Genomic DNA, 27,091 nt, shown 5'->3' on the forward strand with positions numbered 1-27,091 from the left:
GTTATATGATCAGTCATATTTTCAATATCAACGCCAACATTTCATGATTTCTGCCAGGATATGCAAACTCTTGAGCACAACTGTATTGTACTGTTTTGCTGTCAGAATGGCCCAGCAGTCCAGTTGGTTGCCAGTTGTTGTGTCCTTTTTTTATGACAGAGTCTCTTTAAGGAAAACTCTGCAAGAATTATTCGAAAAATGTGCTCACTGAAAATACTTTACCTTCAAAAAAAAAAAAAACACTGTAAGTCATTGTTCTCATCAAATGTAGACAGCTTTAGATATATTTCAGCCAATAATATTTGCAATAAACTGCAAATCTTTGTGGCTGGAGACAGATTAAAATGCCCCAGTTGTCTTGTAGTTGCTGAGATTATACTGTCTTCTAGCCTAATAGTGTTTTTTTACATCTGAAGGAAAAGAGAGCTGTCTGAGCAAGCTTTACAGAGCACAGATAGAAATCCCAATAATAATGTCATAGATTTGGCTCGCCATGTTTCAGAAGGCAGAACCCAGCTAGATGTCAGCACAATCCATACTCTCATTTTCAACTACAATGCCTCCTGTGCTCACCATAATTACAGTATAGCTTGTTACATATGTCATTCAACTCCAGTGTCCTCTAGTAGACATTTTGTTCTATTCAATGTCATTGTAGTAAATAATTAAAAAGCCTCGAACTGTGGTTGGAAGGCATGCTCTCTGTTGAATAGTAATTTTGTTAAACGATTCACGTGGTATGCTGACAAGTTTACTAAATTATATTTAATATGCTAAAGTTAAGACGACACTTAGCAGAGGACTAAGAAAGAATGAAGAATGAATTGCAGCTGACAAAGGTGGCCTTTGTCCTCACAGTCTGACGTTGTAGAAATGGCAACCTTCCCATAATAGGGTTCTTGTAGGTGGATTACTTCTGTATGATTATTAATCTAATGTCCGAGTAATCTGTCAGTTGTAACTTTCAAATGATGCGTATATTCAACAGAGAAACTACGACAAAATGTGAAATTACTCAGCAAATGCTATCCTGGGAACCTGAAATCATTTTACGTCAACAAATTCATGCAGTCTATCTTTATCTGAGTTTTACCGTTGCAGCCAGATTTACTAAACCTCTAAGGCCTGCCACACACAATGCAAGTTTCTGGTTGCAGGAAAGAAATTTACACGATTCCCCCATTAACACAGACCGTGCGGACAGGGGTATACTCCTACCGAGCCGGTGGGGGTGAGCGGGGGAAGCTGTCCCCACCGGTATAGAAGACAGTGATTATGGCTAGCAATGATAGCAGCCTCTAGCAATAGTCATAAAAGAATCCGGCAGGCTGGTTGTACCCAAGTTGATTAATCAATCAACTTGGTACATTCAGCCTGCCCGTTAAATGTTCGAATCTCGACCAGTTCCTGCTGAACCGGCCCAGATTTGAACTGTGTATGGCCGTCTTACTGTGTCTCTGAGTATGGAGTCTGCCTCTGTGTTGTGCAACATCCCTCACTATTGAAAGCCTACAGTAGGCTGTGTACTAGGCTCAGGCAGTGTATTTTATAAAACACCAGTTTACCAGGAGCAAATGAATGCTAACCAATGGAATGGTCTAATACAGTAAAGCTAAGTTTGTGTAGCACTGCCCCCTTGAGGACTGCTGGATATTACACTTTCGGGTCCCCATGGGTTACTGTTAGCAATACTGGCATTCACAATTTAACACTTAACTTCTTGGCTCAGTCAATGATCAGTCCAGGGATATGTAGTTGTTTTTGGTGTTTTATTTTAAATAGGGATGGGAGAAGGGAATAGTGGGATACTCCAAATTAAATAGTCACAAGATGGAGGACTTCTAATTCTCGATACAGCCAGGCTGTTGATTCACCCTGCCACTTAGGTGAATTTGGGGTTAAGTCTCTATCCAGATGACTTGATGAACTAAATTCTCTTCAGGACACTTTCCTAGTATCCTCTTTCTTGACCACTAACACCCGTCCACTGACTATCCTACTCCGGGTGGCCCCTCTCAGGTCAGGCCCCTTGACATGATCCCTTGTACTCACGATAGTTTTTCTAGGGTCTCCAGTGTCTCCCCCTCAGTCAGCTTTCCTGGACCTCTGGGTTCAGCTCCGTTCCTCTGGTCCTCAGGATGACCTCCTGATGCCACGTGCCACTGCTACAGAGGAAACGGCAGCTGCCACCCTCTCTCAGGGACTCTGCTCACCATCCAAAGACCCCGCAGCACATGTGCTCCTGGCTTTTATACAGTTTCCCAGAATGCACCGAGACAGCCTGTCTCTGCCAATCACCAGGACTGTACCAAAGCCTATGTACCCATTGGTCAGGTTTCCTCCCACTGTCCAACATGCCTCCCTATTGGACAAGTGTGAAACACTCTCTAGAGCCAATGAATCACATACTGAACACACTTAGCTCACAGATCCTGCTCTCTGCTAGACAGAAAGCAATATAGATTTGCCTGCTGCTCCTATGATAGGCAGACAGAGCCAAAAACTATACTCTCTCACTAGCACCTACCTAGAAGGGTGCTACATTTAGAAGAAAAATTATTTCTGAGCAGGAAAATCGTACTTCCTGTAGGTTAGTGTAGCTCAACCCCCACAAAGGCAGCTGACTTGGTCCCAAGGCTCCTTCCCCAGCAATTGCACTAGCAGTCAGGCACACAGATTCAGTCACTCCTCTGGCTCAATGACCAGTCCAGGGATATCCTTTCTTGATGCTTTATTGAAACTTGAACTTGGGTGGGTGCAGTGTAACTGTAGGATACTCCAGCAACATTAAGTAGTAACTAGAGGACATCTATCTTCCTCCCAAATATTCTAAGCACTGTCCTTACAGTAGCAAAAAAAGGGCTGTGCTACAATGGGACACCATGAACCATGGCCACTTTTAAGCAGAAGTTGACTACGATGCAAAAGGGGTAGCAGCAGCACACATTTACTGGAAAATCGCACACTGGTCTGTACACACTAATGTCCTTGGATAATTAGATGCCTTCTTCCAATATCTTCCAGACAGCACTCCAGTGACTCCTTTCAGACCACATCCCCAAAAGAAGTCCCTCAGTCAGCTCTGGCAGATTTTAGTGGAATAGGCCCCCGATGAGCAGTAGAAAGCATGGCTGAACTGCCCAGAAAGGTAGGAGCTCTTCAGGCTGGCATTTCCTTCCCCTGGACAAAAACCCTTCTGATCCAAGCCTCAGGCTATTTTGCTCCCTCCCAGCCACCTTCTGAGCATTCCCTCAGGGATTGGCTGGGGCAACATGAATTGTTATACTGTCAATTTGACCCTCCCAACACCACTGATAAAACAGGGAGAAGCAGTCAACTCACAGCCTGTGAAACTCAGAGCAAACCAGAGCAATTTAAGCAGCTCCACTGATTAGAGGAGAGCTAAGAAGTAAATTTACCTAAACCTAGCACCTGTCTAGAAGGGTTCTACATCAGTCATATAGAACTGACTTTATCCTCTGTGATTTGAGTACATTGTCAAGTTTGTCAACATATATATATTTCCCAATGGATATCACACAGTAATCTAATGCCTCTTAGAAGGGGGAAGAATAGTTTAAATGTCACTGTTGACTGACTTCTGCTTTAATGCAGGCTGATAAAACGCAAATGTAATAAATATGTTTTTATTACATTTGTCATAGGCACAGAAAAAAAGTGCATCATTTTAGATAGTCTAGTTGGGCAGGGAAGAGAACCTTAAGGGCTGGGGGCAGCTCTAAAGAAATCCTGGAGTAGTACATGGGATAAGGTTTTGAATGAAGAAGACATAGGTAGGTCATAGGTAGACATAGGTAGGTCAGTGGAAGAGCAGAGAGGACAGTTTGGGAAATAATTGAGTTTAAGGTCAGAAATAAACTGTAGGTGGGGGATGAGTTTTGAAGTGCTTTGAAGCCCTACTCAAGAAGTTTGCATCAGCCTGCTACATCCTCATTTTTATTCCTTTTCATCTGGAAGCCCACTGTTCCGACTGCTGTAGCCAAAATGTAATGCTATTCATAATGTTAAAGCAAAAGGAATTGGCAGCACTCCAGGTTGAGTCAAAATCCAGATTTATTGACTGGACATCCAAATATGACAATCGTGACAAGGTAGACGCGTTTCACACACTGACTGTGTGCTTAATCATAAATTTGGTAATGATTAAGCACACAGTCTGTGTGTGAAACGCGTCTACCTTGTCACGATCGTCATATTTGGATGTCCAGTCAATAAATCTGGATTTTGACTCAACCTGGAGTGCTGCCAATTCCTTTTCCTTTATCAAGTTTTCACGGAGGCGAGCCGGGGCATGCACCGGTGTGAGTCATCAGGCAATTACACCACCTTGAGCAGTGAGTTCTTGTCTTTTAATGCAATTCATACACACGATACTGTATCACTGTTGCCAGATTCAGCCAAGTGTGGTCAAATTGTAAAACTGCCATAACTTCTTAGTATATGGGAAACCGGTCAGTGTATTATGGCAGATGAAATCATTGAGGTGACCTAACTTTTCAAATTTGTCTGTCTATGCATGGAGCTTTACAATTGGAAAGTAAGTCCTCTTAAAGGTACCCATAGACATAAGATGATTGTCAACTGGTCTGGGCCATTTACTCTCAAATTTGAAAGCTATCTCATGTCTATGGCAGCAGAAGACATCTTCTGGTTAACAAGTCTTGGGTAAATATTGCCCAGGCAGGTTGTAAAAGCTGGTCTAGTTGTTCTTGTTGCCTCCCAAGATAAACCAGTTTGGTAATTGTTTAGATTTGTGGTAGGGTATTGTTAAAAACACACGATCGAACCATGTTTTTTAGCTACGTCCCCCTTAATCTGCAAAGAAAGAGTACAGGGGTGTTCGCGTGCTGCAGTCCTCTCTGTCACATTCAGTGAGCATTACCTCCGCAGATCACTACCCGCTTCAAGTGAATGCTTGCAGTTATGGTGCATTGGTGCAGCATTTACGGATTAAAACAGGATTTGTCATATTGCCTTGCCACCTATCAAACATCTCTGAAAAAACGATCCAAGGGCAGGTCAATTTTCAAAGGCATGGCAATTTAGCCCCAGATTGAAATGTAGCCTTAGCCTCTGTGTTCCTCATCCTCCATAACTGTTTGGCATTTACCGTCTTCTAGAGATGTTGTGCATGCACTATGCTCATGCATAAAGAATGAATGCCATCTCTGTCTCTAGACAGCTTCTGTCCTAGGTATCTAGGCACAGCACATGACCAACAATTCAAGGTACATGTAAAATTTCACCCAGTGGATTACAGTGAAGAACAAGAACAATCTGAACAATGGAACCAAACTAATTACCTTCAAGGTTTCTTTGTGTAGTTTAGACTCTAGCATTCCTTTTTTTCTGAATCACAAGGAACTCCAATTTAAATAAAACACTTTTTATTGTATCTAGTAGAAGAGCTATTCTCTATAACTATAACCTATGAACAATATACCCTTTTCAAAACTGCCGTGCAAATTAGCTGATCTAAATGAGACACTAATTTTATTCTCTGTTAACATCCAAGTTCCTAGAACACTGAAGTATTGTATATGGGATTTAACTTCACCATCTGTAAAAGTTACAAGCTTTATCTTCCTTGTTTTTTTATCAACAGCTTGCCAACCACCCGCCGTAGTTTTACTGCGGCAGGTCGGCTCTGTCCCAAGAAACTACGTACCTGTACGTCGCTTTGCGGGACCGCGCGCGCCCCCCATTCGCCACAGGGGAAGCTAATCAGTGGGTCCGGCAGACGCGATTGCCGCCGGGCACCCATGATCGCTCCATGTGCAAACAGAACGGCGGTCTGCCCTTGTAAACACAGCAGACCGCTGTTCTGTCAGTCATGGCGCTTTTCCACTGCATGGAACCGAACGGTTCGGCTCGCTTTTGTGCTTTTCCACTGCTGGTACCACATGGTACAGTGTAGGAACGGTTCGGTACGGTACGGCGGCGCTTTTCCACTGCATGGAACCGAACAGTACGGCTTTCAAAAATAGTACCACCTCGCTTGTGGTTCCAAGAGGTACCATACCCGGTCCCATATCCCACAATCCTTTGCGTGCAGTCACTACTAGCCACTGATTGGTCAGAGAATCGTTGTTATCCCACCCACTTAACTTTAGTACTACTTTAGTGGAAAAGCAAACCATACCGTACCGTACCGAACCGTTCCAACACCGTACCATGCGGTACCAGCAGTGGAAAAGCAAACAGGGCCAAGCAGGGCCGAGTAGAGGCGAGCCGGTACTTGCAGTGGAAAAGTGCCATTATAAACACATAGATTCTGTGTTCCTCTTATTTAGGAACACAGATCTCTGTCTTCATGCAGCAAGCTCATCCCCCTCAGAGTTAGAAAGCACACCCTAGGGACACGTTTAACCCTTTGATTGTCCCTGGTGCTAAACCCTTTCCTTGCCAGTGTCTCTATTACAGTAACAGTGCATATTTTTAGCACTGATTATTGTAGTAATGTCAGTGGTCCCCCCGCAGTGACAAAAATAAATAAAAATGACATAAATCTTTCCCCTAGTTTGTAGACGCGATAACTTTTGCACAAACCAATTAATATGCGCTTTTTAGGTTTTTTTTTTTTTTTTACTAAAAATATGTAGCAGAATACAAATTGGCCTAAAATGATGAAAAAATGTGATTCAATTTTTTTTTTTATTGAGAATGTTTTATATCAGAAAGAAAAAATATATATATTTTTTTTTTTCCAGAATTGTCACTCTTTTTTTGTTTGCAGCGAAAAAAATAAAAACCGCACAGGTGATCAAATATCACCAAAAGAAATTTCTATTTGTGGGGGAAAAAAAGACATCAATTTTATTTAGGTACAGCTTAGCACAACCGCACAATTGTCTGTTAAAGTAACGCAGGGCCATATTGCAAAAAATGGCCTGGTCATTAAAGTGGAAGTAAACCCTCCTATCATTTTCAGCAAAGGAAGCTGCCATCTTGGCCTCTGTTTGATCTTCAACTGCCATATTGCTGCACATGTGATCAGTTATGACACCAGCCATTGGATGGTTTTGACCCCCTCTCAGTTTTTAGTTTCCAGTATCTTGACTGATAAATTAATTACAAAAAACAGAAATGCTAGTGACAGACTGCATCACATACTGTATCTCATCTTTGATTTTGACCATAGTTACACTTTAATAGAGGTTGAGATAAAATACAGTATTCGCCATGCATTGTTTGCAGTGAGTCAGTCGACCCATAGACCTGCATTGTGAGAGGGAACAATAAAGCACATCTATTATGTAGCACTTCCAAACAGGATGCAGAATCTGCATATGTATTGAACATATAACTGTTCACCTTTACACACGTAATTACAAACTTTACATGGAAAGAAGATTTCTAAAACAATAACACACATAGGGGTCGATTCACTAAGAGTTAAATAATGGCAAATAAAATGTGGTAAAATACTGCATGAGGTAAATCAGCCCCCTCCCCACCCCAAAGCACCTTGTCCCCTCTTCTCCACAACCGTGGAGGGTGGTTGTGGGGGGTCTGCATGCAGGGAAGGGGACCCCCAGATCCCAGCCCCCTCCCTTCATGTGAATGAGAATTGGGTACTGGTCCGTAACATAACAAGGGGCGGGGTCACCAGGTGATGTCTCTATAAGAACTGTCAAATGGTGAAGGAGGCATTCGGCGGCCAGCCGTCCTCAGGAGCGAAGCTCTTTTCTTTTCTTTTTTTCCCCACCGGGTTCTGGCAGTGTGCGGACGTCGTGCAATTACATCGGGGAACACTATTTTTTTTTTTTTTTTTTAAAAAAGGACTTGCCAAAAACTGTCTCTGTATTTTTTTTTGTGACGCTTTTTTGGTGAATAAGTAGGGGAACGATGTACTTTATACTGATTTACATAGGGGGACTGGATCTGGGGGGCCCCTTCTCAAAGGGGGCTTCCAGATCCTGATAAGCCCCCTGCCTGCAGACCCCCACAACCACCGGCCACAGTTGTGGGGAAGAGGCCCTTGTCCCCATCAACATGGAGCCACCCACCTACCCATGTTGAGGACATGTGGCCTGGTATGGTTTAGAAGGGGGGGGCTCTCGCTCCCCCCCCTCTTTCCTGACCTGCCGGGCTGCATGCTCAGATAAGGGTCTGGTATAGACTTTGGGGGGGGGGGCGGGGACTTTTTTTTAATTTTCGCTGTTTCTTTTTATCCTTTTTATTGTCAGCTTTTTTTTTTCAATCAGCTGTGAGTGGGGAAGCCCGCTGGCAGCTGATAAATCATCTATTGTTAAGGACGCGGCCCACTGCTTAGCAATCATCTGTTTGTCAAAAAACAGCCTGGGGGTCCCCAGCCCCCCAGGCTGGTTTTTTAACAAATATGGCATTTGATACTGCCAGAAAAACCCTGGTGGTAAATATTGCATGCTTTTTCATGCTCTAGTCCGTTTGTGAATTGGACTTAGGAGCTTTTAATGCAGTATTTACCGGCACTTTTTTTTTCGGTAAATACCGCATAATTGTTTTTTTTTTTTGTGAATTGGACTTAGCTCACCGCATGCCATAATTTATGCAAATAAGTAACATGATACCCTTATTGCATGCAGTAAAGCTTTGTGAATCAACACCAAAGGATTATGCATAAAAGGATTTATACAAGCTGATCCCTTTACATGTATATCTAAATATCATTAATGCGAAACTCCACCCAACTTCCTCCCCCTTCCTCCTTCACATTTGGCCCATTATTTTTTTGGGGAGGAGTGGGTACCTGGTGTGACAGGTACCCGCTCCTTCTTCCAGTGATCCAACAGCTTGGCCCGCGCCACCCCTCCCCTGCAGCCGGCATGAACAGCATAGCTCACCCATGCCCACAGTTAGTATGCTGGCGCTGGATCCTGGGACAGGTGAGTGTCTGTTTATTAAACGTCAGCAGCTGCAGCTTTTGTATCACAAACTCCCATTAAAATGGAAGTAAACTCTGTGACATCACTTGTACCTACAGGTAAGCCTATAATAAAGCTCACCTGTAGGTACTGTGAATATCTCTTAAACTTGCTCTGTTTAGGAGATATTCAGAGATATTTAGAGTGCATGCAGCTGGTGACATGGGTCCGTCTTACAGTGCCAATGCCGTAAATGGCGGCTCCCACGCACATGAGTGACGTCATCGTGCCCCAGGCCACTCATGTAGTTGGAGGCCACGAATGCGGAAGGAAGACCGGGGGAAGATGTCAGCGAGTGGTGCTGGAGGGCTTAGTTCTAAGGTACGTTTCTCATTATGTGCTAGTATGCGATACATACTAGCACATTATGATATTGGCTTTCCGGGAATTTTTTTTTTTTTTTTTTAACCACCTGCGGTTTACTACCGCTTTAAGGAGCCATGCAATCTGCGTATTTATTGTCCTTAAGAACAAGTCCCAGAAGCTATGTGTATGCAGTAATTCTTCATAAGTACTGACTATCTGGTTCTTGGAATCTCTCCAGCTCCAGTGTAACAATGACTTTTTGTTTGTGTTTTTTTTTTTTTTTTTTTATGAAATTAGTAAGATATAAAAAGAGTTTAATGACCTATAAATGCACTGCTAGTATATATGTGTTCTCCCCTGAACCTAGCTATAAAATTCTCACTTTACATAAATCAATAGCAACTTCATGACCTTAAGCCTAAGTTTATTAAAAAAAAAAAAAAAATCAACTCGAGCGACATTACTTACTATTAATCTGATGTGCCATTTGTGCTGCTGGTTCTTGTTTTACTTTAAGCCTCCAGTCACACTTGTGCGACTCCAAAGTCGTGCGATTTACATTGCGACTTTAATGCAACTTTGGATGGATGCGACTTGCTTGCGACTTTGGCTGTTGCATTGATAACATTAAGATGCAACTTTCATGCAACTGTTGAGAGTTTACATTGCCGTCTATGGCAATGCAGTCAAAGTAGTGCAGGAACCTTTTTAACCACTTCCAGCCCAAGCCAGTTCTGGCATTTTTTTAGCAGAGACCCTAGGTAATAAAATGGTGGTCATTGCAACATTTTATGTCACATGGTATTTGCGCAGCAATTTTTTAAACGCATTTTTTTTTTAAACATTTTTCATGAATTAAAAAAAAACAAAACACTAAAGTTAGCCTGTAACTTTTTTGTATAATGTGAAAGATGATGTTACGCTGAATAAATAGATACCTAACAGGTCATGCTTTAAAATTACGCACACTTGTGTAATGGCTCCAAACTTCGGTACTTAAATATCTCCATAGGCATCACTTTAAAAACGTTTACAGGTTACCTGTTTAGAATTACAGAGGAGGTCTTGGGCTAGAATTATTGCTCTTAACATTCGCGGTGGTACCTCACGTGTGATTTGACCGCCTTTTACATATGCGGGCTTGATGTATGTATGGGTTCGCTTCTGCGTGCGAGCATGCAGGGACGGGGGCGCTTTAAATTTTTTTTTTTTTATTGTTTATTTTACTTTACGTTTTTTATTTTTACACTTTCCCTTTAAATTTTTTTTAATCACTTTTTTTCATATTACAAGGAATGTAAACATCCTTTGTAATAGGAATAGGGCAATGACAGGTTCTCTTTACAGAGAGACCTGGGGTCTATAAGACCCCACATCTCTCCTCTAGGCTCGAAAGCCTAAGATTAAAAAAAAAAGCAATCTCAGTCTCTCCAGGTAAAAAAAAATAGCAATGTTTATATCTGCCAAGGCCAGACATGATGTCATAACATCGCGCCCGGCCTCTGAAGGTCATAGAGATGACCAGGGACCATCTGGACCTCTGTCAGCTCTATTGTAAACGGCCGTCACCGGCTGATTCATTCTTTGGCTTGCCAATTGCACAGGCCAGCCGGTAGAAGCATCGGAGGGCAGCGGGAGAGGGGGGACTTCCCCTCCTGCTGCCTGTAAAAACATTCAAACAGCTGAACAGCCGCTATGATTGTTTTTAGTGTGCAGGGAATGGCCGGCATAAAAAAGATGTCTGAATGATGCCTGCAGCTGCTGGCATTATTCAGATATCCCCACTCAAAATCCAGGGCGTCATATGATATCCTTGGGTGGGAAGTGGTTAAAGTTGCTGTGACTTTAAGTTGCATAGATTTGAATGCCTTCCTTTGAAATTCATGGGTTGGGACTTGTTATGCAACTTTGTGTCCAAATTCACATGACAAGTCGCACCTAAATCTTCATCCTCCAGGAGGGCGTAACGTACAGAGTGCAGCATTCAGGGGTGTGCTGTGTACAGAGTGTAGGGTTTAGGGGTGCACTGAGTTTGTAACCACAACCCCCCCCCCATGAAGCTTTCTTGCATCCCTTTTACCCACCTGGCCCAGCTCCCTGTGTAGGCAGCTCTACTACCTGTGTATTTGCAGGGAGATTGTTCTTTCTCTTAGATTGTCACTTAGATTGGATTTGTCCCCGCTGTGCCCTACTGTGAGTACGTCCAGGAATCTGTTAGATCTGTGAGCTGCTTAGGGGAAAAGCTGTCCCTTGTGAACAGAGAAGGCGTATGTATTTACAAGTGACAGCAGGGAGCGGAGGATGAGAGCGGGAGGTGGTGGAATCGAGTTCTGGCCATGTTTCGGCTGCAAAACCGGGTGTGAGGGCCACACGACAAAGGCCTAGAGGACCACATTCGGCCGGCGGGCCTTGTGTTTGACATCCGTGTTCTAGCCATTGTCTACGCTCTATCCTTACACCTGCAGCTGCCTCTGACTAACGCAGGATCTGTGGATCACGTAAACAGACCGGAGCAGACAAAAATAGGTAAGTATATACAAGTAGAGTAATGACCGCACTAGGTGCTTGTGCTTCTCCCGCAGTCTGTCACACTCTAACATCACTCCACAAGGACTTTATATCACAGGAAAACAGCATAAAGGTCGGTGGGGGAAAGTAGGCAAAGATTTACGCATTTCGTGCTCTCCTTAGCACTTAGCCATAGGCAAAGGTGGACGTTTTCCGTGCACACCTTAGCCATAATTGGCAAAGATTGACATATTTTGCACTCTCTTTGGCACTTAGTCCTAGACAAACAATTGACGCATTTCTCGCTTTCCTTAGCGCTTAGTCATAAGTACATATACACATTTTTTTTTTTTTTTTCGCAGGATAGGTAGCAGGAGGGAACATTTTTAAACATAGTGTTAGGCTGGCCATACATTATACAATTTTCTCACAATTACCTGTGCAATTTTCTTGAAATTTACCTTCAACTATGTAGTACAAAGGCCTGCGTAATTGGATACCAATGAAGTTGTTGTTTAGATTTGACCTCATATTATGTGGTTTGTGGTAAATCTAACAGAAAACTGTACAAGAAAATTTAACATGTATGGCCAGCCTTAGGTAGGAATCCTACTTTAAAGCTGGCCATACATTATGCAATTTTGCTGTTCAATTTGCGTTAGATTTACTATCAACTATGTAGTGCAAAGGCCTGCCTAATTGCATACGAATTGAAAGTGTCTAGGTTTGATCTCATATTATATGATTTTGGTAAATCTAAAAGAAAATTGCATAAGAGAATTGTATAATGTATGGCCAGCCAAAGATGATGAGTGAAGAACATTTGTCTAGCACTGTTGCCCCCATGTACTTACATAATTACAAACTTTGAACAGAAGCAAAGTTTTTGATACGTGAACACACATTCATATGAATATTTACTATATAATAGAGGGTCAGTGTAATTAAAGGGATAGTTTTTGGTAGAGGCTAAGGAGTTAACACAGCAGACAGTTACTTGTATCTCCTGGGGACTTTGTTAGGCTGGCCATACACTATACAATTTTCTTGTTCAACTTCCCTTCAGATTTACCAAAACCATGTAATATAGGATCAAACCTAAACACTTTCAATTTGTATGCAATCAGGCAGGCCCTTGCACTACATAGTTTAAGGTAAATCTAAAGGAAATTGAATAAGAAAATTGTATAGTGTATGGCCAGCCTTAGTGAAATCTCTGAGCTGAGGTTCCTGGGTCTGCACACCTGCTGTGGCAATTATAAGGGATTTCTTGCTATCCCTATGGGGGTTTTGAATTTTTTTGCATTGTGGAAAACAGTGTTATTTTCATCAACGAAATTACCACTATTTTAGTCAACTAGGATACGACTAAAACAATTCAGATGACTAAAATGCGACTAAAATGGCATTTTAGTCAAAGGACTAGCACTAAAACTAAATTAAAATTTGACATCAAAATTAACACTAAATCTGTATCAGCAGGGCATTTAAACCTTAATACCATAAATAATAGTACGTAGATTTTTACTCAAGGAGTATATAATGAGTTTGGAAATTCTAGAGAAATGCCTGAATAATGCATCACAATTTAAGTAAACCAGATCACTAAAATTATTTTAGTCGACCAAAATGTAGATTTTAGTTGATTAAAATGTACTGGAGATTTTAGTTGACTAAAATACGACTAAAACTAAAACAATTCAGATGACTAAAATACGACTAAAATGGCATTGAAATTGAAATTTGATGTCAAAATTAACACTGGTGGAGAAATTTAGCAAGAGATCCTCAAACACACAAAGCTCAGGGTGAACACCTGAAAACCCTACCTAGATAGACATGAATGGAGTTGGAATTTATTTTATGAAGACCTTGTTGTTTGAGTATTCAAGACATACAAGAAGCCATGGTCCAACTCTGCGCACTAGCCTCCACCCCTAAATAAAGAATATTGCTCTTGGATGTACTGACCCTTTGTAAGTTACCAGTTATCATATATACCAGGGGTATTGAATTAAAATTCACCGAGGTGGGGTCAGTTAAATTTTCTTCTAGCAGAGGTCCGAATATCATGTCGGTACCCATGGCATCTTTTCGCATGTGCCAAACAGCATGTTGCCACAGCACCATGTGGCTTGGTTCTGCGCGATTTTGGAAAAGAAAGGTCAAGGACTTCTTTCTTTATGTTTCTCGCAGGTAGTTAAGGCCATTTTCTGACCTACCCACAATGTGTGCGCCACATGCACAGATCTGAACCCATTCTTACATCAGCATCCTTGGTCCCCACTGCACATCACACTCACAGTTCCCTCCCCCTTCACATCAAGATCCCCCTCTTGATTAGTGTCCTCTGGTCCCCCTTTACTTCACCCCCCTCCACTCCTTTCACAGTAATGTTCTTACACTTCATTGGAATCGACCCCCCCCCCCCCCCCGACAGTACTATCCTCTGCCCCTATTTACATCATCTCCCCACATTACTGTCCTCGGTCCCCCAATCCCCCCCCCCCCGCACAATACAGTCCTCAGCCACCCCACTTTGCAGTCCTCAGCCCCCCACTTTAATGTCCTAGCCCCCGCACATTTCAGTGCTCAGTCCCCTACTTTAATGTCCCCAACCCTGTTTTGGCTGTTTTGGCGGCAAAAGGGGCTGTCCCCATTGTATGATAGGGGTGGCAACTATAAACTTTTTTTTTTTTATCACAGTCCTCCCTAGGACAAATAGGTTGGATTCCCTCAGCAGGGACACAGACAGTATAAAAGCCTGACATGTAATCTAACCCCCTTCTTTACTCTCTCCCAAAAAAAAAAAAAGTTAATATATACAACATATATATTTTATTGCAGGTACTTCTATAGCGCTGTCAGTTTACACAGCGCTTTACATATACATTGTACATTCACATCAGTCCCTACTCCCAAGGAGCTTACAATCTAAAGTCCCCTACCCACATTCATACATACACATATATACAGGGCATTTTTTCAGGGGGAACGTGGGGGAACGCAGTTCCGGCACCTCCAACATTGAATGCATTTAAGTGCAAAGGATGCTGGGGCGTGCTGGACGGTCTATTGATGATGGCCGCCTGGGGATCTATTGTCGCTAGTGGGGATCTATTTTTGCATGAGGGTCTATTGTTGCTGGAGGAGAATCTATTGTTTCTGGGAGGGATCTGGTAGAAAAGACAAAAAAAGAAAAAAGAGGGGCGCACCGACCTAGTGCATTACCATAAAAACTTTTATTAAAATATTAAAAGGTGTACAATATACTCACAAGACTGGTGTGGTACAACACACATCAAGAATAGCATATACAGTCTCCAAGGTAGCCAGGTCCCAATAGTGACAAATGGGCATACAGATAGTCGCATGGGGCTGCTGTGGCTAGGCTGACGCGTTTCAGGGGCGAGCCCCCTTCCTCAGAGCCAGAAAAGATGCTGCTATTGGGACCTGGCTACCTTGGAGACTGTATATGCTATTCTTGATGTGTGTTGTACCACACCAGTCTTGTGAGTATATTGTACACCTTTTAATATTTTAATAAAAGTTTTTATGGTAATGCACTAGGCCGGTGCGCCCCTCTTTTTTCTTTTTTTGTCTTTTCTACCAGTGGTTCTGGATACCCTTGATCCTGAAGGGGGCAGCAAGACCAAACAGCTCTCTTTACATCTGAGTTTGTAGTGCACCTCTTTCTACTCCATCAGACAGCACTTAAGCGCAGGAGGTTTTGTTTTTTCTGGGAGGGATCTTACATTTCTGGGGAGTCTGTTGTTGCTAGGAGGGATCTACTGTTGAGGGAGAGGTCTATTGTTGCTGGCTGCTGGAGAATCAAATGTTGCTGCTGTAAGTCTATTGTTGCTGGAGGAGAATCTATTGTTTCTGGGAGGGATCTTACATTTCTGGGGAGTCTGTTGTTGCTAGGAGGGATCTACTGTTGAGGGAGAGGTCTATTGTTGCTGGCTGCTGGAGAATCAAATGTTGCTGCTGGAAGTCTATTGTTGCTGGGGTGGATCTATTGTTGCCGGGGTGGTTTTTTGTTGTGGGGGGGGGGCATTGCTGTGTGGGTGATCTCTTGTTTCTGGGGGTCCATTGTTGCTGGCTGCAGGGCATCTATTTTGCTGCTTTTCTTGTTATAATTAATAAGTTCAATGCAAATTACTTGTATCAATGCACCACAGAATGATACTTGGTTCTGTATTCTCTAAAAGGGGCGGTACTGGGAGGTGGGTAGGGGGCGGGACCAAGGGATGTGCTTGAGGGTGGGTATGGGGCAGAGACAAGGGGCGCCTCAGAAGAGGGAGTTCCTGTACCTACTCTCTGAGAAAAAAAGCCCTGCATATATATCTTAGAACTTAGAAATGGCATTTTTTACATAACTACATTGGTCCACCTTGGACCAATGTAATTGTGTAAAAATATAATTGTCTCTTGCTCAGCATAGGGCACAATTCAGAAAACCCTTTGCATTTTTTCAATGAATGCAAAGTGTTGTTTGATTGGATGAGATAGAGATTGTGACGTCACGGGCGGCCCTAACTGGGAAAATGCAAAGTGTTCCCTGAATGTTGCTTGTGCCAAATGAGTGACCTCCTGTATTCACAATGCAGCAGTGCAGTCGCTCGGTACAGGAACCAGGGGCTAGTAGAGATTACTGTAGTAGCAGTGCCTACTACCGTCATTTCCAGCTTCCACGGGGATCCCACAGATAAAGCACATGCATAAATACATGGGCCCAAGTTGGACCAATGTAACTAAGTACATTCTTCCATACCTAAACTTCATCTTCACAGCATATAATCAAAAAGCAAAATTGTAGATTGTTTGAAAATTACGACATCATGAAAATGTTAAATCTGTTGAAACAAATAAGAAAAAAAAAGTTTATTTGATGGCTATAATAAATGTAGGAGCAGGGCAGATTATGTATTTGAGAGCAAATTTGCAACACGGAACCATTTAGATTGCACGGTATGCATTTGTGAACATACCCAAGTCATCTTTTATTGAGATAAATAATTGAATCACTACAGCTGTCTGGGGCAGTGCCAAAGCTGTACTTGGACTAATCACACCCAAGAGATGTAGTACATGCTCAGGATGTTTTGCCAAAGTCTTTTACACTCTTTCAATTTATGTTATGTTAAAATGCAGGTTGATAAATCCGCTCTCATAAAGCTCTGTTTACACGCAGAATTTCAGGTCACTTTGAACTGCTAAGCTCCATTTACTGCACATCTACAAATTCAAGAGAATAGTTTATTACTGTGGTAACAAGTTATATGCGTACTGATTCATTTCCCTGCCACCTCTCGAGTCTCCATTGTTTGGTGAGAACTCACATTCCATCTGAGTATGAATAGTGAGGTATTTGTTGGGCGCGAGCTTGACTTGTACATGAACAGTCAAGGTTTTGCATAAATCTTCATCTGCCTATATCTCTGGACCAGCGTTTCTCAACATTTTTTCAGTCAAGGCACCCTTTAAAATTAGAAACAATCAGGAGGCATCCTCCAAAATTATGGACAGTCTTAAGGTGCCCCATTCTAATAGTTTTACATAAGGCAGCAACATCAATACACGTAGAACACCCAACGTTAGAGGTAATTTATTCTTCAAAGCAAATACACTTTTGCAAACTGGTATTGACTAGTATTCCAATGTTTCTCTTCTTCCTCAGTTTTGAGACCCCCAATGCCAATGTGACCCCAAAGCTGATGGAGAGAGGCAAGGGAGGCTCAAACAAGAATGATATACAGGCTACTGACAGCCTACTTTTCAACTGATGGTGTCATTGGTCGTTAGGAGGTTGGCAGCTAGAAGGTTGTAATGGTGTACATTAAAAACTAAAATAAAAGGCAGCTTTAATCCAACCACTGGCTTGTATACAATTTTGGGGCAATTTTTAGGCATTTTTCCAAGGCACCCCTGAAGAAACCTCAAGTCACCCTGGTTGAAAAAGGCTGTTAATTTAATGGATTAATTTGACATATAGGAAGTTGACTTACTAAAAGTTTGGCTTACTAAGCCCCAGAGCTTAGTAAATGTAAAGATTAATTTTGCAACAAATACACAATTAGGGTGCAAAGTAAATAGAAAATAGCATTTTTTTCTTGCACATGATTGGATGATGGAAATCAGCAGAGCTAAACATTTACTAAAGGCAGCCATAGACGGTTCGAGTCTTGGCCGTTTCAGCAGGGACTGGAAATTCGAACCATGTATGGGCAAGCTGAATGTACCCAAGTTGATCGAATCTATCAACTTGTGTTCAATCAGCCTGTCGGATTTGACATGCCGCTAGCAGTGATCGCTGTGTTCTTGTGTGAGAACACAACTGTGCGTTCATTTGTAAGCACACAATCACTCTGTGGGAGGGATTCACAATCAGTCATTGTTGATGCGGAAATCGAGCGTTTGGCTAGCTATTGCTGGCTTAAGCTCTGGGGAAAATTAGAGGAACTGCAATTGCCCCATAGTTTTCACCCACGGTAACCCTTGCATATACGTTTTGTTCATATAAGAGGTGCACCAATTGATATTTTTGTGCCGAAAACCGGCACATGGCCGAAAACCGAAAATGATAGGTTTTTTAAAAAAGATATATTTTTGTATATAATTGTATCATATTCAACTTTTTTATTAATATCATGAATTTAAATGAATTGGCACCTTTACCGCAAGAAAAGCTCAAGAAAAATGTGCCCCTTTAAATTCTATGTATGTCTTGACACTGGTCTGTTGTGCTTCCTTTGTAGTGTTAAAAATTCTGCTTGCTGCATTTTTGGTAAGTTAAAAAAAAGCACCTCCCCATTGAAATGCATTGGAAACGCAGCATGAATGCATCATAATGCACCCGCATTGCGTTTTTGATGTGGTTTTTGAGTCACTTGACCTATGAAAAACAAACCATAAGCATAGCAAAATCGTGGCAAAATCGCTTCAGAATTGTGTGTTTTTGCTGCCATTATCTGAACCTTTTTCTCTTATCGGTAAAATGCCAATAACACCATCTTTGATCTATATGTTTCGGCCGCTAAACTTTCTGTGCATCTCTTGCTTTGAATTGCCTTTCTTGTTATTTTGTATAATAAATTTACAATTCCATTGAATTTGCAGTGACCTTATTCATTTTATGACAAGTGGACCAATCATAGCAATGGAAGTGATAGGAGATGAAGCCGTAGCTTCTTGGAGAAGGCTGCTGGGGCCAACCAACTCCAGTGTTGCTCGTAGTGACTCTCCAGAAAGTATCCGAGCAAGATTTGGTACTGATGGAACCAAGAATGCGGCTCATGGTTCTGACTCCATTGCCTCCGCTGCTCGAGTAAGTATGCACCTTTCCCTCTACCTTTATTAGTATTTCAAGACTTTTACAAAAGCGATTTTACAATTAAAAAGCAGTTTATTTAGTCAGAGATAATATGTGTGATGCTATCAGTGGTGCTTATGGGTTACCATAAGGCACTGTAGGATGCATAGCCCTAATAAACTTAATTTTCTAACTCAGAAAAACTAATTTATTTAAATTGCCATCCCATGCAAATTAGGATAAGCTTTTTAAGTTAATCTCCTAGGCTGTATTTGAAAATTATTTAGCATTTTCTAGCAAGTTCTGTGAGGCATTGCAAGTAAAAAATCTATTTGGGAAAAAAATTATTAGCCCCAGTTCACATCAATGCGATGACAGACATCGCATGTGTTTCGGACGCACTGCTCTGAAAATCACATGTGATGTCCGTGCAATGCGAATTCAGCCATACAGATTGTATGGATGAATTTGCATCGCATTCGGACACAACACGCACAGGACTCTTTTTTAGGTCCTCAGCAGAATCGGATTGCATGGTGGTTCACACCTATGCGACCCAATTCATGTCCGAACTGACAGTTCCCACTGCAATATGCAAACTGATCTGGGGGTGTTGTTAAGATTGTATTGACACCCCCAGCGATTCGCATATGGAAATGTGAACTGCCTGCCATTTGAATGTGATGAGGGAACCCGCAGTGGATTTGCAGGGTTCCCGCATCGCATATATATATATATGTGAACCGGCATAAGTGCCGTTTATATTCACTAAAATAATTATATTTCCATGTGCTGTGTACTGTGGGAGACCAGATATAGTAAATGCAGGGTTCTGGGTTTAGTAACACTTTAACAAATATATTCTCTTTGAAAAGCATATTTACTATTTTATGAACTCTATGTGGAAGTTTGACAATATGGTCCAAGTGGATAGAGTGTATGTATCCTATTTTTTTGATCAAGACCATTTGGTAATCACTCTATTATGATGATTGCTCTTTTCCCCCCTTTTTCTTTTTCTTTTTTTTTGTGTTGTGTTGTTGGATTGTTTGTCCTACCCTGCGAGGTGGGTAGTTAATTTGTTTTTGTATTTTTGTCTGTAAAATGGAATAAACATTATAAATAAAATCTGAAATAAAAAAAGTACAAAGGTCAGGTTAGCAAGTAGGTTGGGGTAAAAAAATCTTAGGTTTAGGGTTATGGATTGGGGTTTGAAATTAGAGTGAGAATAAGGGTTGGTATTTGAAGTTTGAGAATAGATTTAGGTCAAGGGATTTAATGTCCCCATTTAAGGGACATAAATGGGGTTGAGGTTAAGTGTTGTTTTTTTCATTCCCGCACATAGACCTGTACAGTACATCGGTGCAGAGGGTCCTGTTTATGTGCTTGGGTCATGACAAGTGCCCTGTGCAGTCGAGTGCACCAGCATGAAAAAAATCAATGACAGGCAGAGAGACGCATCTTCTGTATGAATCTTCCCACACATCCTAGTGTTTACATGGAGTAAGGACCTAGTTCCTTGTTGGGATGGAGCGGTGCCCGCCTGGTTCCCGGTATGGTGAGTAGCTGTCCCCCCTCTCCCCCTGGAGGGTTTTGGGGTGGACGCGGGCCCCTCTCTGGGATGTTCGCCGCCTTCCCGTTAGGCCCCCCCTGTACTCTGCTGGTCCCTGCGGGTCATCTAACCCCCCCCATCTGGGGTAGTGTGGTGGTGATCTGCACTGTTTCTGGGGCTGAGGCATGATGCTGTACTGGTGGTGGGGGCGGGGGTACTCCGTCGGCAACTGGGCTATCAGCTGATGGGGGACGACTGTACCTGGTGGGGGCTCCTGCCCAGTTCCCTGCTTCCTTCTGGTGCCTTTTCTGGGCCCCAGAGAGCCTCCTGAAGCTGTGCGGGGACGCCATTTTGTTGTGGCCTATAATGTGTATGGGCCGGTGGCCATGTTTGTGTAGTCCGGCGGCCATTTTTCCTTGGTCCCGCATAGGAATCAGCGGCGGCCAGTACAAAGGAGCCCCTGGGCGGCGATTTGGACTGTGGGAGCCCCTACTTGTCCCCTGCTACTGACTCCTGGGTCTCTTCCTTTCCTGGACGCTGCATGTGAAGTGCAGTTTATCCTGGTGCTGCCGGTGTCTGTCTGGTGGAGTGGTGAGTCTGGTGGGGTCCTCCTTCTCTCTGCTGCAGGATCGTGGGGTGCTCTGTTGCTGGCGACTGGGTGGTATTAACAGCGCGGTGGGGGTGTCCCTTAGCAGTGTTTAGCACTTTTTTGTGGGGGCTACCCTTATTTTCTTATGGAGTCTTTGGAATACATTTCCACATCTGATCCCCTCTCAGAGACTGTGGGGTCCTCCGGGTCCCAAACATCCATTGATGCACTGATGACTTTCCTGGAGTCCTTTGTGTCCTGGGTGGGGGTGGCTTTTGGGCGACAGGCTAGCAAAAAGCGCCCCCTTCCCCTGCCTAGTCTGTCTCCTCAGATCCTGAATCCTATTCGGCCACTGCAGATGTGGCCCACTCTGCAGGGTCTGCAGCCACGTGCCCTGACTTTTCAGATAGTGAGGATGATTCCTCCACTCCTGAAGCTGCGCGCGAAAAGGCGCTGGTGGACGCACTGATTGTGTCTATGTGAGAAACTTTAAAAATGGAGGATGCAGCTGAAGCTGTGGCAGAGGCGCCAGTCCCCTTTGGCACTCACAAGCCGTCTAGAGCTGCGAAGGTGTTTCCTTTTCCCTCCTATTTTGACAGATTTGTTGCAAAAGAGTGGGAACGTCCAAAACGTCCCTTTGTTGTTCCTAAACGCTTTACAATGAGGTACCCTTTTGAAGAGCCCCTTCTTAAAAAGTGGACTGTTCCACCGGTGGTGGACCCCCTGGTTTCCAGGTTAAATAAGGCGACCATGATCCCAGTTGAGAAATTGCCTGCCTTTAAGGATCCGGTTGACAGAAAAGTGGAGGCTGTGGCCCGCGATATTTTCATTGTTGCGGGTTCGGGACTCAGGCTGGTCTTCACCATTGCCCTGGTTTCGCAGACTCTGACCGAGTGGGCAAAACTTTAACACCGTGACCTGTAGGGTGAGCAGCTCCCCCCTGCCTTTGCTGAGCTGGGGGACCAGTTGGTTCAGGGGCTTCAGTTTATCTGTGATGCCTCTTTGGATGTGGCTCCCCTGATTTCTAGACTGTGTTTTTCAGCAGTAGTACTTAGGCGTGTTTTGTGGCTTAAGTGATTGTCCCGATTCCGACCTAAGAACATTTTCAGGTGTTTTATTCAAACCTGTTCATGGTCCCAAAGAAAGAGGGCAATGTGTGTCCAATTCTGGATCTCAAGGCCCTGAACTGCTTTGTGAGGGTATAGAAGTTCAGAATAGAGTCCACACGGTAGTGCCATGCCTGCATCAGGGGGTTTCCTTGCCTCTATTGACATCAAGGATGCTCACTTGCACATTCCAATCTGTGCTCCTCACCATCACTTCCTCCCCTTTGCTGTAGGAGAGGAGCATTATCAGTTTGTGGCGTTACCCTTTGGTCTTGCCTCCGCTCTTCACAAAAACATTGGCCCCTGTTCTGGCGATGCTAGGTCAGAGATACTGGGCTACTTGGACGACCTCCTCCTTCGAGCAGGGTCCTCTGCTGCTCTGGTGGACAACGTGGGGATTACTATACAGACTCAGAGGGAGTTTGGCTGGCTTCTGAATTACCAGCAGTCTGCTCTGGTTCCCTCCAGAAAATTGGATTATCTGGGTCTGACTCTGGATCGGCTCTAGCCAGAGTGTTCCTTCCTCTGGACAAACTCTAGAAATTGCATGCTGCGATTCACCACCTGCTGTCCAGCCGATCGTTATCCCCCTGGACTTGCATGCGGGTGCTGGACCTGATGGTATCTACCTTAGAGGCGGCTCTGTTTGTACAGTTCAATATGAGGTCCCTGCAAAGGGAGATCTGGGCCAACAGGGACAGGTGTCCGAAGTCTCTGGACAATCAGATCCGACTGAGCCAGGAAACAAAAGGGTTTCTGGTCTAGTGACTTCACTCTCCGGCTTTTCGACAGGGCAAATACTTTCTCCCCTTGTATTGGACAGTAGTCACCACAGATGCCAGTCTGTCCAGGTGGGGAGGTGTCGTGGGTCAGAGCTCCACTCTGTTTGGACACTGGAAGAGTCCAGACTCCCGATCAATGTTCTGGAACTCTGAGCGATCAGGCTGTGTCTGGATCACTGGACAGATCGTCTTCAGGGGTGTCCAGTGTGAATTCAGTCAGACAACCCCACGGCCGTGGCTTATGTCAATCACCAGGGTAAAACAAGAAGTGTGTTGGCAGCTCTGGAGGTAGGCGCAATTCTATGGTGGGCAGAATGCTTTGTTCCGGCCCTCTTCGCCGTACACATTCCAGGGGTGGAAAACTGGCAGGTGAATTATCTCAGTCAGCAATCGATGGACCAAGAGGAGTGGTCCCTTCATCGGGATGTGTTTCATCAGTTAGGTCTCCGGTGGGGCACCCCCAAGGTGGATCTGTTGGCATCTCCGCTCAACAGAAAGGTTCAGAGGTTTGTGGCATGGTCAATGGATTCTCTGGTGGATGACACGGACGCACTGGTGGCCCACGTGGGGCCAGTATTGTCTGGTCTACTCTTTCCCTCCTCTCAAGCTTCTGCCGAGACTCTTGCGCAGGATCGAGGCAGAAGGGATTCTGGTCATTCTAGTGGCCCTGGACTGGACTCGCTGGTCTTGATATGCCAACCTGGTGTGGCTGGTCGCCGACTCCCATTGGAGACTGCCTCTCGGGGAGGATCTGTTGTCCCAAGGGCCAATTTTCCATACTGCTTTAGAGTCACTGGCTTTGACTGCTTGGCTGTTGAAAGCCAGGTGCTGAAGGATAGAGGTTTGCCTGGGTCGGGGATTCGGACACTGCTAAAAGCTAGGAAGTCTACCACTAGGAAGATCTACCATCGTAAGTGGAAAGCATACATTTCATGGTGTGAGTCGCTGGGGGTTCACCCTCACTCTTTCTCGGTGGCTTGGGTCTTGACCTTCCTTCAGTGGGGGGTTGAGCAGAAGTTGGCCTTGAGTGCCATCAAGGGCCAGGTGTCGACCTTGGCGGTCTTCTTTCGATGACCCCTGGCCATGCCACTCCCTGGTGCGCACTTTTATTCAGGGGGTTTGATATTTGACTCCACCGGTGTGGTTTCCTCTACCGCCTTGGGATTTGAACTTGGTGCTTTCAGTTCCCCAGAAGCCTCCCTTTGAAAATATTTGAGAGATTCCACTGCTTGCGTTGTCCTAGAAGGTGGCAGGCTGTCGGAATTGGCAGTGTCATCTTGTCGCACCCCTTACTTGTTGGTACACAAAGATAATGGATTTTACGGTAAGTCAAAAATCCCATTATCCTGGGGCTACTTTGTAGATGTGAGGTGAGACAATATTAAACAACATGTAGAGGAACATATACTAAAACTGAAACATGCACAATCTTGTGCAGCTCCGCATAGAAACCAATCAGCTTCCAGGTTTTATTGTCAAAGCTTGATTGGACAAGCTGAAGTTAGAAGCTGATTGGCTACCATGCACAGCTGCACCAGTTTCTAAGTGTACCAGTTTTAATAAATCTTCTTGTAGTCTTTTACTCCAGAAACTAATAGTTAAATGTGTTCAGCCCAGATAATATTAGCTGTCATTGTGTAGAGCATTTATATAGGCTAAGCCCAAAAATTCTAACCAAAACAAAAATTGTTGTGACCTATAATATGAAAACGTATTTGCTTATATGGCGAAGCTGCATGCTTGTTAATATATGGATGTTTTACTGGATGAAACATATTAGTATTATACATATATGGCAGTATGTTGACAAATATATATATATATTTTTATTTTCTTTCTGTGTAGCCTGAGAGGATTTTTGATGCAATTCATACAAAAAAGTTGGTATGCTAAAACTGCCCAGGATAGTTAGTCTATTATCAAAAGTTTTTTTCTGCTTAGACATTGTGCATGGCTTCTGCAGTGAGGTTTATTCATCATTATTCTCATATTCAGGTTGATTTTATTCTACGATTTTTTGAAAATAGTGCTGCATTAGGCTGATGTTAAAAAAAAAAATCACAACTTGTCCGCTATAGTTGATGATGCTGAATGTGAATAAGCGCGCGGAGACATCCCTAAATAATCATTGCAAAAGTGTGAGGTTTTCTTTAAATATGGAAGAGTGTCCTGTACACTTCGAGTTTACTGAAGTGTCATGTACAGGCCAATAGGATGTGAAAAAATCAGGAAGATTCTCACTAGGTACCAGCTGACCCTTGGTCCCAGCAGCTTTCATAGCGGGTCACATTCATTTGCATTTTTTGCAAAGTCCGTTATCAAGAAAAGTAACAACAGTTACTAGCGGCAATCCTTTGTAAAGTAAGAGACTGATAACACACAGTAAAAGTAGGCAATCCTATATGAATCCACCTTTATTTAAAATGTATGGTAATACTCTACGCTCCTTTCCATTGTGCTCAGAACTTCTAATATGCGCAATGGAAGGTTATATTTAAACCAGCTAAATTTGGCACTGAATGGGGTTCTTGGAGCTTTTCCATTCTCTTTTTAAATCATACAGCAATCAATCCATATTTAATGAGGCGATAGACTTCTTTTTTTTGTGGTGGGAATCCATATAATTACACAGTCCCTATATGCGGTGAAATGCTCACATTACATGCTCCCACTGCTTCCCTCTCACCATAGTAACAGGTTATTTTTGTACGCTTTTTAAAGCCACTTGAGGGTTTGAATAGTCCATGTGGCCGTTAATCCATTTCCACTGGTAGAGTTAACATTGTTAGTAAAAAATGGTTAATATTAAGACTTAATGGATCAGGTAATATGTCAAGTACCCTAGCCATACAGGTTTCTTGTTAGATTCTTGAGTTTGATGGATAAACCTTACTGCGTTGTAGTAATATACCTTACTGTAGAACTATAGGCAAAACTTTCTTTTTTCATTTTAGATAAAGTAAGGGAGGGCCACTGTTGGCTTACTTTTTGACAACTGTGCACTGTTAGGGAGATTTACCTTCACTTTCTGTCCCATGTACAAAACAGAAAGTGAGAGGAAATCCCTGCAAATTAAAAGGATTGTAAAGGCAGAAGGTTTTTTTTATATCTTAAAGCGGAGTTCCGGCCACAAAATTTTTTTTTCAATACAAATACCCCCGGGACAGTCAGGGCTGGTACATTCCACAATGGATAGGCTCTGTACTGTCCCGGGTCGCACTTACCTTTTAGAAGAAATACTTACCTTGAAAATTTCTTCTCCAGCGCTGCCATCTCGGATGTGGGCAGCTGAAGCCAGCGCGTCCTCTTCTGCGTCCTCTTCCTTGTCCTCTTCTCCCAGAATGCGCCTGCACCGGCCTCGCTCGTCACTTCCAGTGCGGCGCGTCATCCCTCCACAGCTTCTGGGCATGCCCAGAAGCTGTTTAGCAGGGAATGAGGCGACGCACCGGAAGTGACGAGCGGGGCCAGTGCAGGCGCATTGATTCCTGGGAGCGATGACATTCAGCTTCCAGGAATCAATGCAAAGAGGAAGTGATGGCGCGGGCCACGGCCGCAGAGGGAGGAAGTGGAAGAAAGGTGAGTATATATTTCTTCAATAACAAGGTAAGTAAACAAAAAAAATCGTAATTATCCATTTCTTTTGCAGGTGACCAAAAGCAAGCGGATGGCCCAAAATCGATTATATGGCCGGATTTTGCCGATTTTGTGGCCGGAACTCCGCTTTAACCCATTCTATGCATTAGTAAACAAAAAACCTTCTGTGTGCAGCAGCCCCCCTAATACTTACCTGAGCCCATCTTTATCCAGCGATTTTGCAGGAGTTTCTCAGCTTCCCAGGATTCCTCTCCTCATTGGCTGAGACAGCAGTGTGGCGCGATTGGTTCCTGCTCCTCTCAATTAAAGTCAGTCAGCCAATCAGAGGAGAGAGGGCGGGGGGCGGGTCATGGCTCCATGTCTGAATGGACACAGGGAGCTGTGACTCGGCTCGAGTGCCCCCACAGCAAGCTGC

At 43.5% G+C, this 27,091-nt stretch overlaps 1 protein-coding gene across 1 annotated transcript in view; it reads left to right on the forward strand.

Moving 5' to 3' along the window:
* Positions 1-27,091, forward strand: part of NME7 (NME/NM23 family member 7) — a 297,536-nt gene that overhangs the window by 143,520 nt on the left and 126,925 nt on the right. The window contains exon 6 of the mRNA XM_082244475.1: positions 18,861-19,068. Within this exon, the coding sequence (XP_082100601.1) occupies positions 18,861-19,068 (208 nt within the window). The remainder of the gene's footprint in view (positions 1-18,860; positions 19,069-27,091) is intronic.

Source organism: Pelophylax lessonae (assembly GCF_965119305.1).
Source record: "Pelophylax lessonae genome assembly, chromosome: 2".
NCBI lineage: Eukaryota > Metazoa > Chordata > Amphibia > Anura > Ranidae > Pelophylax > Pelophylax lessonae.